General features: G+C 46.5%; 1 protein-coding gene across 4 annotated transcripts in view; it reads left to right on the top strand.

Annotated features, from left to right (window-relative positions):
- The window catches only part of EPAS1 (endothelial PAS domain protein 1), a 107,097-nt gene that overhangs the window by 47,853 nt on the left and 44,077 nt on the right, over positions 1–15,167 (top strand). For all 4 annotated transcript variants that reach the window (XM_049870506.1, XM_049870508.1, XM_049870507.1 and 1 more), the window contains exon 2: positions 9,362–9,552. In XM_049870506.1, coding sequence (XP_049726463.1) covers positions 9,362–9,552 — 191 coding nt within the window. The remainder of the gene's footprint in view (positions 1–9,361; positions 9,553–15,167) is intronic.

Genomic DNA, 15,167 nt, shown 5'->3' with positions numbered 1-15,167 from the left:
GCAGAAGTTCGAGTCCACCCAGAGATGCCTGGGAAGAAAGGCCTGCGACCTACTTCTGAAAAAATCAGCCCCTATAACCCTGTGGGGGTGCAGTTCTATTCTGACACACTTGGGGTCACCATGAGTTGGAATCAAGCCTATGGTTCTGGTACTGCTCTACAAAAGGGAGGCTAATTAAACCCGTTGCCGTAGAGCCGATTTCTACTTAAAGCACTGCTTAATTTACGTGAAGATCAAATGAGATTATTTATGAAACTCATCTAGCCCCAGTGCTCAATAAACGTCAGTGTTCTTTTCCTCCTATATCTTAGAGAAAGAAGGTAGCACAGCTGTTGGAATCTCCAAAGGCATTTAACTCCAAATTTCACCAAAATAACGCCTTTTGAATGACTGCATTGGAACAGTGGTTCTCAGCCCTGGCTTTAAAACTCCCCATGCCCAGGCTGCACCTCAGACCAATTACATCAAGCTTAAGGGGAAGATTAGCTTTTTAGGGCTCCTTTGATGCTGCCAGTGAGCAGCCAAGGTTGAGAACCTCGGGTTTTGGTTCTTCTCTGATTTAATCTCGGGTTTTGGTTCTTCTCTGATTTAATTTGTGAAGCAGGCAATTCTTAAATGTGGGAGCTGGAGGGGTTTATTCTAATCTCTGGGACCTGAAGCTGGGCGTGTTTCACCCATCAGGAGCCCTTAGCAGCAACCACACAGCCTCATTGAAGGGCCACTAGATCCCTTCCAATTGCATTTGACCTTCATTTCCTCCATACACAAGCTCCTGTGAATTGGCACCAGCTCAGAATTTCACCACCAACGAACAGACTGATCCAAGCTGGCTTAATCAGCTTCAGACTCTTTCTCTGTAATTTGCTGAAATCCATTCTGCATCTTAGCCATTTAGCCTTATAGGCAAGTGAGTCCTAATCACTCGAAAGCTCAGGACTAAACACCAAACCAAACCTGCCCGTCAAGTCGATTCCAATACGTAGTGACTCTACAGGACAGAGTAGTGACCAACTCCATTGGTACAGCTGGTGACGTCTTGAGGCCCCACTCTGGGCTTATGTTCACCTGGAAGAAACCAGAATTATCTCTTGACTGAGAGCAGACAGCGGTTTGATTATCGACTTAAATAGGGATCCCTCAGCTAGGCTGGGACCTAAAAGTTAAGGAGGCTTTTTTTTTAATTTTTTTTTTTTAAGTGAAAGTTTACAAGTCTAGTCAGTCTTTCATACAAAAGTTTATGTACACCTTGCTATATACTCCTAATTGCTCCCCCCCTAATGAGACAGCCCATTCCTTCCCTCCACTCTCTTTTCGTGTCCACAAGCTTCTAACCCCCTCTGCCCTCTCGTCTCCTCTCTAGACAGGAGATGCCAACATAGTCTCAAGTGTCTACTTGATCCAAGAAGCTCATTCTTCACCAGCATCTTTTTCTATCCCATTGTCCAGTCCAATCTCTGTCTAAAGAATTGGCTTTGGGCATGGTTCCTGTCCTGGGCTAACAGAAGGTCTGGGGGCCATGATCACCAGGGTCATTCTAGTCTCAGTCAGACCATTAAGTCTGATCTTTTTATGAGAATTTGGGGTCTGCATCCCACTGCTCTCCTGCTCCATCAGGGGTCCTCTGTTGTGTTCACCGTCAGGGTAGTCATCTGTTGTAGCTGGGCACCGTCTAGTTCTTCTGGTCTCAGGCTGATGTAGTCTCTGGTTTATGTGGCCCTTTCTGTCTCTTGGGTTCATAATTAATTACCTTGTGTCCTTGGTGTTCTTCATTCTCCTTTGCTCCAGGTGGGTTGAGACCAATTGACGCATCTTAGATGGCCACTTACTAGCATTTAAGGTCCCAAATGAAGGAGGCATTTTTATGAAAATAAAGTTCTGGAGAAAGAGGCTTTTCCTAGTTGTGGCATATATCTGCTGAAGCGTTAGGACAGTCCATTTTGTTTGTATCCTTTGGCTGGCTGCCTGGTCCTTAAGTGCTCATTTTCCTTACCCAGGATCAAATGTCTCAGAATTGGGGTTTCTAGCATGGGGAGAGTCAATGTAAGTTTGTATATATTACAATGTCAAAAAATAAAATTTCAGAAACTGCTCGTTCTCCATAGCAATGTGGAGAGATACTGCGGCAGGGTTGGACCTGCAGCTTTTATGTAAGCACTACGAAGCCACCTCTGATAAAACCATACCACATGCCCAGCCCTAAATCCACCAAAGCTGCCTCCTGCTAAGTCCAACCACATTGGTCCCCCTTCTTCCGCCTCAGCCCTTATTTGAGCTCAGCTCTTTGTTTTTAGAGGGCAGTGGTGGTTCGGTGGTAGAATTCTCACCTTCTATGCAGAAGACCTGGGTTTGATTCCTGGCCAGTGTACCTCAAACACAGGCACCATTCCTCTGTTAGGGGAGGTCTGTGTGTTGCTATGATGCTGGACAGGTTTCAGCGGAGCTTCCAGACTAAGACTAGAAGAAAAGGCCTGGTGAGCTGCTTGAGAAAACCCTGTGGATCACAGCAGTTCAGTCCTGTTATACATGGAGTCAGGATGCATTGAGGGTGGCTTGATGGCAGCTAACAACAACATTGGTTCTCAATCCTGCTCCTAAGTTACCAGGTCTTGTCCCTAAGGTGGGTGGTCACTTAAGGACAGCCCCCCATCCCCCATGGAATCTTGATGTCACTGTTTTTTTCCCAAATCTTAGCCCTCCTTTTCTTCCCACAGTGCATACGAACACCCAGTCTTTGGGAAAGTAACACAGCCCTGGGCACTTCAAAGGTGTGTGATAAATATTAGTTTCCTGGCTGCCAATGGAAAAACCATTGACTTTGGACCCAGGAAAGCTGGATCTGAGCCAGTGGCTTTTATTTCAGCAAGTTACTTAATTGTTCAGAATTTCCACATCCTCATCTATTAAATAGAGATGATAGTTTCTATTTCTCAGGGTTGTTGTGAGAATTGCATGAGATAATATCACTTTCTGGATCCCTGAAACCCTGCAAGGGTATGGTTGGTTGTCCTGCTAGTCTATAGGGTCTCTATGAGTCAGAATCGACAACTCAGCAATGGGTTGGATGGTTAGGTTTAGCCGAAATCCTGCCTTCCTGAATAGCCTTCCCTGCTGTTGTTTGTTCACACTATCTTGTTTCTTATCTTAATCCCCACAGTGATTATTACCTGTACTGCTTATTTGTGTGGTTCATCGGGATGTCTCAGATTGTTGGCTCCATACCGAGATGGCACATTCCTTGAGAACAAGTGCTACACTATCCAGCCCAGAGCCCCACAGGCACTTTTGGGTGTGCATGAAGGACATGGTACTCCAGGTCCGTGTTCATGGTGTGTGCCCCAATGCCAAGTGTTGTGTGGGGCACCCCATGGAAGCAGGGATGCTGCCAGGAGAGACAGAAGCAGGAACTTCGTGAAAAAGAAAACTGGAGTAAGAAATCAATTTTGGAGGCTTTCTGAAGAGTTAGGAAATTTAGGATGAAATCTCCTTTTCAGGAAAACCAGGGAATTGTACTAAATGAGGACGCATTGAATTTAACATGCAAATTCTGGAATTGTCATTTAATACATCTATTGCAGTTAATTGGAGCCCTGATGGCGCAGTGATTAAGAGCTCAGCTGCTAACTAAAAGGTCAGCCATTCTTGAATCCACCAGCCGCTCCTTGGAAACCCTATGGGGCAGTTCTGCTCTGTCCCATAGGGTCACTTATGAGTTGGAATCGACTCAACGGGAATGGGTTTTGGGTTTATTGCAGTTAATTGGAGGGACATCTTAAAAGAGAAGATAAAGTCCAAGTATTTAGGAAATTGAACTTTATTGACCTAAGAAGGCTCAGCAACATGGGCACAAAGAACTGGTCAGCCTGACTGAGGAATTCACCTCCAGCCCCAAGACTGCGTTCATTTGGTGATGAAGTACAGCTGTCAGGGCCAAAGTCTGAATGTGACTAATGCCGAGATTAGCCAGATAATGGGGCCATTATTATCCATCATCATAGCTTTCCTTTGAAGACAGCTTTCTAGTACTTCCAATCCTTTCGCTCTTATCTCATTTGATTCTGACAAAATAAGGCATGAGATTTCTCTGTTTTACAGAGGAGGGTATCAAGGCACAGCCAATGTATTTTCTTGTCTAGGATCACACATCTGGGCAGTATCATGGCCGGTATATTAAAGCACCGGCTCTGTTAACATCCAGTCGTGTTCTATTTGCCAAGAGCAGGGCTTCAAACAGGTCCTTCCTGTTCGAACCCCTGCTAAGAATTTGCATTTCTAACTGCTGACCTTTTGGTTAGCAGCCTTAACATTCGACCACTGTGCCACCAGGGCCCCAACAAGTTCCCAGGTGATGCTGTTATGCTGGCTAGGAACCAATTCCGAGAACCACTAGTAGAGCTGTTGTTCTCAAAATTTATTATACATAAGAATCGCCTGGGAATCTTGGTAAACTGTAGATTCTGATTCAGTGTATCTGGGGTGGAAATGCTAATTCTCAGTAGGAGTACGAACCAGTTCAAAGCCCTGGCTAAGAGGTACAACCTGTGATAAATCGTGTGAGGAACAAGACTGTATAAGCCCCAGCTGAGTTTAGGGAGGTCTCACCCTCACACTGGTCGTGCAGTGTTTAAGAGTTCGGCCACTAACCAAAAGGTAGACAGTTGGAATCCACCAGCCACTCTTGGGAACCCTATGGGGCAGTTCCACTCTGTCCTGTAGGGTTGCTATGAATCAGAATCGACACAGTGGCAGTCGGTTCGATTTTGGTTTTTTGGTACCTTCACACTTGATGTGAATTATTTTTACTCTTCGGTGTTGCTAATTAAATGATGGCAGTGTTGCCAATTTTTGTCTGTTCTTCCAAAAGTCAACATTAGACAGGCATCTCTGGACTCTGTCAAGGTTAAGTGGATAATCTAATTCAAGTCATACTAGCCCTAGAGTGTAGTTGTAAAAACAAGGCAGCTAAAATGGAGAGGATGGCTTTTTAACCAAGACTCTGTGTGAGATTCTCAGTGTTTCTTTTTCTAAGTGTTAAAATGTTGCTCTTTATTTCTTGCTAAGCCACCCTCCTATAGTTAATGCGGTGAAGAGAGTATTGGCCTAGTACTTAGACCTAGCTCTGCCGCTAATTAATTGAGATGCACTAGACAAGTAAAGTAACCTGGTTGGACCTCGGTTTACAGATCTCTGAAATAGGGACAACAATGCCTGTCTTGCCTACCTCACAGGTAGGTGGTGAGGATGAAATTAGACCTGGGGTACCCATGTATCTGTTCCTCTAGATACTGTAAACCCTTCAAGGGCTTACATAGGCATTTGCTGTGTGACCTTAGGCAAAAGACAAGTTATGTCTGAGTTTCAGTTTCCACATCTGTGAATTGTGCAAACAGAACCTACCCTATTGTGTTGTTATGAGCTTCATAATGAGGTAACAAAAGTAGAGTTCTCCATGCAGTGATTGGCACTAAAGTAGGTATCCATAAGTGATCGAGTGGTTGAGGGATCATGGCCAGACTCAAATCTCAAATGCCATTGCCAGGCAGAGAGAGCACCACCTCCAGATTGCCTTTTCCCTACCAGGCTCTTTCTCTCTGCCTTGTCGGCTCTTCTGCTCTCGGGAAGAGGCAACGCTGAAAGGAAGCTTTGTGCAGATGTCAGCATTAACCTTTCAGCCTGTGTTGAGCATCTCTTCTGCTCCTGTGATGGCTTCTCTTGATGCTCCTAATGGATGGCTTATGTGTTGAGGATGCTTTTGTCAGGGAGTGTAAGGGTTGGTGCTGGAGAGTGGAGCCCAGCATCTTACAGGTGCTGGTTGCCCTTTACCTGGCTCCCTTACTTGGCTCATGCAATCCAGAGGCACAATGTGTACAGTCTGGACGTCCTGTTCCCTCCTCACCCCTCCTACCTCTACCAGCATGCCTACAAACTTGAACCAACTTTTTTTGTTATCCCATCAGAGGTCAGGATTAACATACAAACTGTGATTAAAGGATAAAGGTCTGGTTGGTAGCAAAATCGTCCTAAGGGCAGGTTCTGAGAGGGTAGGGTTGGGGGTACAAGGGCTGAGAGTCCTGGGAGTTGGAAGTCAGGGGAGAGGAGGAAGCAGAGGAAACAGAGAAGAGAGATGAGGCAAGAAAAACAATTTCACCCATTTCACAGTCATTCTCAAGGTTTTGGCTGACCGTCAACAGCTGTTGGAGAGCTCTTCCTGTAGTCCAAGTCCCGTTGACGTCAAGTCAAAGCAACCCTGTAGGACAGCGTAGAACTGCCCCATCGGGTTTCCAAGGAGCAGCTGGTGGATTCAAACTACCCACCTTTTCATTAATAGCAAACTCTTAACCACTTTGCCACCAGAGCTCTGCAGTCTGAGTGCAGGATACTTAATCCATCCGGGAAACTGTATGTTCTGTTTTTAAAATGAAACTTATTAGGATGTTGAAGCCCTGGTGATACAGTGGTTAAGAGCTCGGCTGCTAACCAAAAGGTCAGCAGTTCAAATCCACTGGCCATTCCGTGAAAACCCTACGGGGCAGTTCTACTCTGTCCTATAGGGTCGCTATGAGTCGGAATCAACTCAATGGGCAACGGCTTTTATTGGGACACGGGAGAATATTGAATGCTGATGCCTACAAAAAGTCAAAACAGTGCTTTTGCTCCAAATCTTGAAAGGTTTGAGAGTTGTGTCAACATTCCGTGGATTCCAAAATACCGGATTTTCTGTCCAGATAACAGGCTGTAAAGGCCAAACCAAAGGAGATGGAGCCCCTGATCCTGGAAACCTCAGGAGTAGACAGTGAGTGGGAAGGAACTGGTCGGACTGACACCTTGAGTACCAGGAGCTGCGTTGGACACATTTTTTTTTAATTAAAAACAAACTTGTTTCTTTATTAATCAATTCATATAGGTTATTTGTAGAAACGTAAAGATATACAGATAAGCACTAAGAAAAAAAAAATCACCCCTAACCTCACCACCCTGAGACTGTTTCCATTTTTGGGGATAGAGAGACAGGAGAGAAATGGTTGGTTAAGAGCCTGCATCCTGGAGCCCAGCAGCTTGGCCACAAGTCCCAGCTTCCCCACTTCCCTGCTGAGAGACCTTAAGTGAAGGATTTGGCCTCAATGGGCCCATTTCCTCATCTGCAAATTGGGGATAATCACAATACCTACTTCCAAAGGTAGCTATGGAAATTAAAGGAGTAGATGTATCTATAGTGCTTAAAACAGTACGGAATATACTATGTGATAATTATCATTTTTAGGTGCCCTGGTGGCACAGTGGTTAAGCACATGGCTGCTACCGAGAGAGAGGTCAGTGGGTCAAACCCACCGGTTGCTTGCTCCCAAGGAGAAAGATGTGGGAGCCTGCTTCCTTGAAGATCACAGCCTTGGAAACCCTATGGGGCAGTCTACAATGTTTTGTAAGGTCGCTGTGAGTCAAAACTGACTTCATGGCAGTGGGCTTTAATTAGCATTATTATTGATTATGTATTATAATACTAATATATTTCTAGACTTGTACTCATATACTGTATAGGAAGTATTATGTATGAAATATACATTTTTATGACAATAGGATCGTATGGTCCTGTTTTGTAATTTTTTAACTCTCATGATCTTTTCATGGGCAGATTTTTTTGTGATTATTAAAAAAAAAAAAAAAAAAAAAAACCCTGGTGCCGTCGAGTCGATTCCGATTAATTGCTTACAGTTAGGATAGGCCCAGTGCTAAGGATTTTACATAAGTTATCTCATTTAATCCTCACAATAACTGTGGGGTAAGTACTATTATCACCATTTTACAGATGAGGAAACTGAGGCTAAGAGGTTTAGGTAAATAATTTAAGTTTACAGAACTAGCAAGCAGAGAAGTTAGAATTGCACCCCAGGCAATCTGACTTCTAAGTTTACCCCTGTTGTGCCAGAGTTTGAAGCCCACCTTCACCTACAGAAATGCCATCATGAGGTCTTTATTTCTGACATGGGCTTTAAAAGAGATCCAGGATTTCTTTAGGGGCGCATTGTCTTTTCTTCTGGCTTGCAAAGAAGAGGCAAATGAGCTTGAGAGAGGCTGGTAACATACGATGACCGAGTTTGGAGAGAGAACCTGTTTGTGCCTGTTGTCAGCGTATCTTTAGGGCACCAGGCTGACTGTTTTTGTCAGACTTCAATGGCACTTTTAATTTCCATAGTAGAACTAACTCTGATATCAAATGTGATCTAAGGTCCAGAGCTAGACTTAATTTTTTCTGAATGCGTCCCAGTGGCATCACTAGAGTTGGTGTCACCCAGTGCCATAACTCATGGTATCACTCCCCAACTCCTTGACCTAGCCAGCGGTGGACAGGGCCACCAGGAAACGCCCCATGGGCAGAGCATCCTGGCCGATGCCACCCCTGCACAGGGCCCAGAGCCCAGTGCAGCCCCACCCCTTCCGGCCAAGGAGGAGTCCACCTGCTCCCTGATTGGTAGCTGATGGGTGGGGGGGGTGGGGGTGGAGACACCACCAAAGCTAGTGACGCCTCTGCCTTAGCAGCCCCTCCCCCAGCAGTGCCAGCCTGCCTGCCACCTCCTAAGACCCTGGGGTCATTTTGGTGTCACCCCCCTCTGACAATGTCAGGGGTACAATCCGCACCTCCTGCACCTCCCTAGTTCTGCCACTGGCACATTTCACCCAGAAAAAGACAATCTTGAAGCAGTGTTTCGTCTTGTTCTCCAGAGCCTTTTTGGCCCAGCCATCTGGGCTGCTGGCCATAGCTTCCTAACCCTTCCCCTCCCTGGGTGTTCACCCCGGTCCCCAGACAGTCCGGGACGAGGTCTGAGACATCACCAGTTAATCACCAAGTCTTAGCTGAAACCCCATTCATGGGAAGCCCTGATCTGGAGACACCATGGGAATAAAACAGGAGGAAAACAGTGGAGAAGACATCAGCCCATTTGAAAACATAACTATAAAGCAGCCTGCGTGTGGCTTGGACCACTGGTGTGAACCCAGTTAGTGGAAGAGTTGGCTGCATCATGGTTTGGGGGACCGTGAGGATGTCTTGTTCAGGGATGCACTGTAAAACCTGTGAAAGCCAGAACCTGTGTCAGGTCCAAATCCAGTCAGAGAGGTGTTCCAGGACTGACGTATTACAGTAAAACCTGCAAAAGCCAGAACCTTTGTAAGGTGGAAACCTGTCAGAGAAGGAGAATTCAAATACTTCCCACTAAAACGGGTGATAGGAAAGTGGTAAGACTGCACCCTCTCAAAGGCGAAAAACTTGCGAGACCTGGAAAAACAAGGCAGCCATGTTGAGTTTCAGCTCTCACGGGTTTCACTGTAATAGGTTGACGGTGACTAACCCCTTCTTTCTCAATTTTAGGAGCAGCTCAGAGAGGAGGAAGGAGAAGTCCCGAGATGCTGCGAGGTGCAGGCGAAGCAAGGAGACGGAGGTCTTCTACGAGCTTGCGCACGAGCTGCCGCTGCCTCACAGTGTGAGCTCCCACCTGGACAAGGCCTCCATCATGCGGCTGGCCATCAGCTTCCTGCGGACACACAAGCTCCTATCCTCAGGTGAGGCTGGCACACTCCCCCAGACGGGCACACACAGGCCTACCAGCATGTCCCTACATGCAGGGGGGCCCTGCTGTGCCAGAGTTTGAAGCCCACCAGGAAGGTTGCCTTCCTCAGGAACCCCCACTCTACAAAACTTTCACCTATGCCATCATGAGCACTTTGAATAATTCCTTCAGGTTAAACATCTTTCTAGCAATGACCTTTACACTGAATTAAAAAAAAATCAAACCCATTCCTATCGAGTCAATTCCGATGCATAGCAACCCTATAGTACAGAGTAGAACTGCCCTATAGGGGTTCCAAGGAGCGCCTAGTGGATTTGAACTGCTGGCCTTTTGGTTAGCAGCCATAGCTCATAACCACTACACCACCAGGGTTTCCCTTATGCTGAATGCAAGCCTGGAATGAGGAACCACTACAGGACCAGGGGGAGCATGGGGACCTGGAAACTAAGGAGGACAAAGGGGGCTGAGAGAACCAAAAGCCCTTGCTGACTCCCCAGTTGAGTTACCATCTGGCTCTGAGACCCATACTCCACACTGGCTCCAGTCATTGGTTCTTATCTTCCCACTTAAGCTTCTCCAGAATGCCAGACAATGTATGCCCATACGACTTATTCCCTCTTACTAGCCAGTTATGCCAAACAAATGGTTTGGTCTCACTGAATATTGGTTTCCTTGTCTGTAAAACGGGGTTAAAAATACCTAGATCGTAGGGTGTGTGTGTGAATTAACTGAGATGCCGGTAAAGCAGCCACAGTCATTCATAGTCAGTTACGCAGGGGAGTCCTTGAGGGTAACAACCCAAAGCATGGCCCCTCCCAGAGGAACCTGCTAGTTCTCACCCTCCCTTTTGGCTCTGCAGCTCTCAAGTTCACAAAACTTTTTTTTTTTCCTCAGAGTTCCTATTCTTCAAAAACCATTTCCTGTTAGTCCTGACCAGAAAGAGATGGCCTGAGGAATTTTCCTGCTTCAAATGCTATGAAAATCCCATCTAGACTGTCAGTTTTGTAAGGAAACGGGGCTGCATGTAATGCCCCTCCCACCCAGTCTGGCCACTACAGGTGGGCGGCATCCGAGGTGGTGAGTGTGAGGGAGGTGGCCAGAAAGGGCAAAGTTCTTTGTGGTTGGTTTTCAGTTTTCCTGAGTGAGCATGGTGCCTTGGAGACGAGTTGATTCCGCCATCCTGTTATGAACTGGCTATTCTGGGAAGGGACCCTGAGCAGAAGGAATCTAGTGTGAGGCTGGGAGGCCAGGCCAGCTTGTGCTATTCTAGGCCATGCAGCTCAGGAAGGATATGGGGGAAAGACTCAGAAAATAGGACGACAGCTCAGTGGGCCCAAGAGTTGGAGGACTGAGGAATTTTCAAATCTAAAGGAGCCAATCGTGCAGAGGCTCGGAAAAGAGCAGGCAGGAGTGGGGGACCAAGGGCAAAGTCAAGGTCTATAAATACTTTCAAAGAAACAACCCAAAGCATTGGCAGATGCATAGTCGTAGATGGTACAGAAAGACGGGAGCAATGGACTGACATCCTATAAAGCCTGCGACCACTGCCTATAAGAAAGGCCTGGCACGTGTGTACCTCTTCCTTTAATCACCTTGGCTTGCCTTCCTGCACAGATGAAAGTAAAGGTTGGCAGTGTTGACATCATCTTTACATACACCCAGGACAGCTGCCTGTTTAGGGTGACTACAGGGAGAACCCCTTCTCCGCCCCCAGAAATAGCTCTTCTACTTCTCTGTTATGGTATTTGAAATTTTACTATTAGAAAGTAGTTCCTTTGGAGTGACCATTGCTTCTTCCCACCTCCAGGCCCCTTTTCCCCCCAACAGTAGCCCCAGGAGGGCTACTGAAACCTGTGAGAGCCAGGGCTTGATGGGACTGCCTTGTTTTTTCGGGTCTTGCAAGTTTTCCAACTTTGACAGATGTGGTGTTACCACTTTTCCATCACTCGTTTTAGTGGAAAATATTTGAGTTTTCCTTCTTTGACAGGTTTCCGCCTTACACAGGTTCCGGCTTTCGCAGGTTTTACTGTAATACATTCGTCCTGGGGCACCTCTCTGACTGGGTTTGGACCTGCAGAATGTCTGAGACCCCAGAGCCTGTCAGGTGGACCTCCTCATTTCATAGATGATGAGAAGTGAGGCACAGAAAGGTTAAGGTTGTTCAAAGCCACACATTCAGCATGTGGTGGATCTGCACCTGGAATGCACGTTCCCCTGAATCTCGATCCCTGGAAAAGACAGACGTAAGATGGCAGGTGCTTTCTGCAAACTTGGTTTGGTGAAGATGTTGTCCAGGATTTGATGGGGAAAGGGGAAAGAAAAGGCAAGGATGCCAGAGTTAACCTGAGGCACGAGCCCTGAGCGGTAGGGTAGGGAGGGGGTCCTCGGGCGTTCGCTGTGTCGTTCCTGTCCTTTCTCTCGGTGCATGTCTTTATTGTCCATGGTCTGCACACAGGAGTCTGGTCATCCTTCTCAGTGGTTCAGAGGTTGGCTTGGAGAGGACCACGAGCTGACGGCTGAGCCACCTGAGCACGTCTGCCTGTGTGTGTGCTGGCTTGAGCCTGTGTGCTAGATGCACCCATGGAGATAGGACCAGAGTGTATCACAAGAGGACATCACGTGTCCCAGCTCAGGAGCTGTTCCAAGTTGTGGGCACACACTGCCTGCCCTCTGGAGCATGCCAGCTCTGGTTCTTTCTGTCCTGAGGAAAGAAATGATGAAAACGTATCAAAAGTTGCTACATTTGGCCATCTGCTCTGATGTCCTTGAAGGAGCATAGCGCAGGGGAGGAGAAGGCAGCTCTTCAGCCTCCCCTTCCTCTAACTGCTCTTCCAGGCTGTGTCGCGCGGTCTCTGGAACAGACATTGCTTGGAAATGGTTTTCAGGAATTGTATGTGAGACAGAAGCTTTTTATTTTCGAATTGCGTTTTGCTTTGGCAGAACACGTAGCATAATGCAGTGGGAGGAATACATACAGGATGTGTGGTCAGGTAGACTTGCGTGGGGATCTCAGTCTGGCTGACCTTTTTCCGTGCAACTTAGGAAACTCTCTTTACTGTCTTTGAGCCTTAGTTTCCTCATCTGCACAAAGGAGATAATAAATACTTATGCATTGGAGTTTGAGGACTGAGATAATGGGATATAAGAGGACTTATCTCATTGCCTGCCATGTATTAAGCTCTCAGTAAGTTGTAGCTTAAAGATAAAAAATGATTTAACAAGTACCCTGGTGGTGTAGTGGTTACGAGCCACGGCTGCTAACCAAAAGGTCAGCTTTCGAGTCCACCATATGCTCCTTGGAAGCCATATGGGGCAGTTCTACTCTGTCCTATAGGGTTGCTGTGAGTCAGAATTGACTCGATGGCAACGGGTTTGCTTTCTTGGCTTTAGGCTCCTGGAGGAACCATATAAAGGAAAACCCAATGGAAACCCTTACTATCCTCATTACCCACCTCTCAGCAATTTCTATCCAAATGCAGAGTTGCCCAGCTTTTCCAAGTCAAAACAAACCACAAATTCATTATCTAAGCATTTCTAACAAAGGTGAGCCACCAGCGTTGGCTCACTTTATGGGAGGAAATAGCTGGTTGCATACCTCAGAGTTCAAAAGGCTAAAAACTGCCAGGCTTTGCTTTAGAAAAGTTGCTGCTTTACTTAGTAACACGCTTCCCTTTGATTTTCACAGTAGGCTGTTCTGTGTGGGAATGTTGGAGAGGAAACCTCAATGTTGAGAAATTCAGGCTGTGGGTCTGGGCCGCCAATTGAGATTCGTATCACAGGAAGCAAACTGAAACAATGGCTTTATGATATTAGCTTCCACGCTGGGCCGAGAACAGAACACACTCTGACGGGAACATCAGTGGAAATACAGCTTGATTGTCTAGAAGCCGCTTTCAAGATGAGCCCCACAAACTGTAGCTGAACAAGGGTCACTTCTGTGTTCTCGGGGCATGAAACAGCAGTAACTATGCAATATTTGCTTTCAGTATCAAATTGATTTGGGGCTTCCCCAAACTCTTACATGATAAAATCAGATTCATTTTACACAAGAGCTACGCACTCACATGAAGCAAGGTCTCTGAACAGGAATGTCAGGTTTATTTTTGATTCACTGGCATTCACTTAGTGAAGACATTGGTCTTTATACCCATTGCCATTGAGTTGATTTCAATTCATAGCGATCCCACAGAACAGACTAGAACTGCCCCATAGAATTTCCAGGGAGCGCCTGGTGGATTCGAACTGCTGACCTTGTGATTAGCAGCCATAGCACTTAACCGCTACACCAGGATTTCCTTAGTCTTTATAGAGATTATGATTTCCTGATTTCCCTAGCTCACTCAGGGAAGGACACAGAAATGTGAGACTAGTGATTTTAAAGTTTCTACCATGGAAAGATGGGACCAAAGAGAGCAAAACTGGGGAGACAGGCATGGTTTCTGGTGCCCTCTCATGCCCCATATTCAGACTTCTTTTCCTAGGCCTGTCTCTCCTCCCCTGCCCCTACTTTTTTTTTTTTTTTTTTTACTGTCTTACTCCCTCACCCTACCCACACTCCAAACCAAGGCCGTTTTCTGTCCTGTTAGGAAAGGAGTCAATAAGCTAATTTATACCCATTGCCATTGAGTTGATTCTGGCTCATAGGAGACCCTATAGGACAGAGTAGAACTGCCCTATAGGGTTTCCAAGGCTGTAATCTTTATGGAAGCAGACTGCTACATCTTTCTCCTGTGTGGAGAGGCTGGTGGGTTTGAACCACTGACGTTTAAGTTAACAGCTAAGCACTTAACCACTCTGTTACCAGGGCTCCTTTTATCTGATTCATACGAGGATGTTAATGGCTGAGAGCAGCTAATGTACAGTCTATTCAGAGACGCTGATCTTGTCCAGATTATTCTCTTAACTTGTAACAAAAAAAGTCGAGCCAGTTGGCAGATACCTGCTGATCCCAACCCTGTGCTACCATCATGTGAAGAGTAGTACAGAGAGGTGGGATAAGACAATGAGATATGTAAAGAACAAAGGAATGAATCTCTAATGGTGGACTTTCACGACTCCCTAGGAAGCAAATAAGACCAGGTTGGACACAGTGCCTTCTGCCAAAGGTGTGAGAATAGCCCATTGCCTACTATCTGCTAATGGTGGCATTTAAAGGTATAGATAATGATGCAGTAAGTGTCCAAAAATCGTTTCTTCTTGGCTTGACTGGGGCTGCTCTTTGATCAGCACACCTGAGACTGGGGTTAGTGGAGGGAAGGCTAGGAAGGAGGAAGCAATTTAGGCAAAGCCCTTAAGGAAAAGCCCCTGTGTGGCAACTAAGAGGTGACTGTCTGCAAGGCACATCTGAACCAGCAAGACCACATCAGCTTGGTTTTAAGAACAGTCCAAGCAGCCGTGAGACTTCTCAGAGTAGGAAACGAGGAGGAAAAGGGCCCTGCTGGAATACAATGGTAGCCAGCCTCCTGACCAGCAGGACCCTGTGACAGCCTGGTCTCACAGACCCTGTCAGGAGGGGTCTGCTCTGCCCCACTGGCTGCTCACCCCAGATGTCCAGCTCCCTGCTGCCATGGGATCCCACCCCACACGGGTGGTGCTGCCTGAAGGAAA

Source organism: Elephas maximus, chromosome 26, assembly GCF_024166365.1.
Source record: "Elephas maximus indicus isolate mEleMax1 chromosome 26, mEleMax1 primary haplotype, whole genome shotgun sequence".
NCBI lineage: Eukaryota > Metazoa > Chordata > Mammalia > Proboscidea > Elephantidae > Elephas > Elephas maximus.
This window is presented reverse-complemented; position numbering and strand designations above follow the sequence as displayed.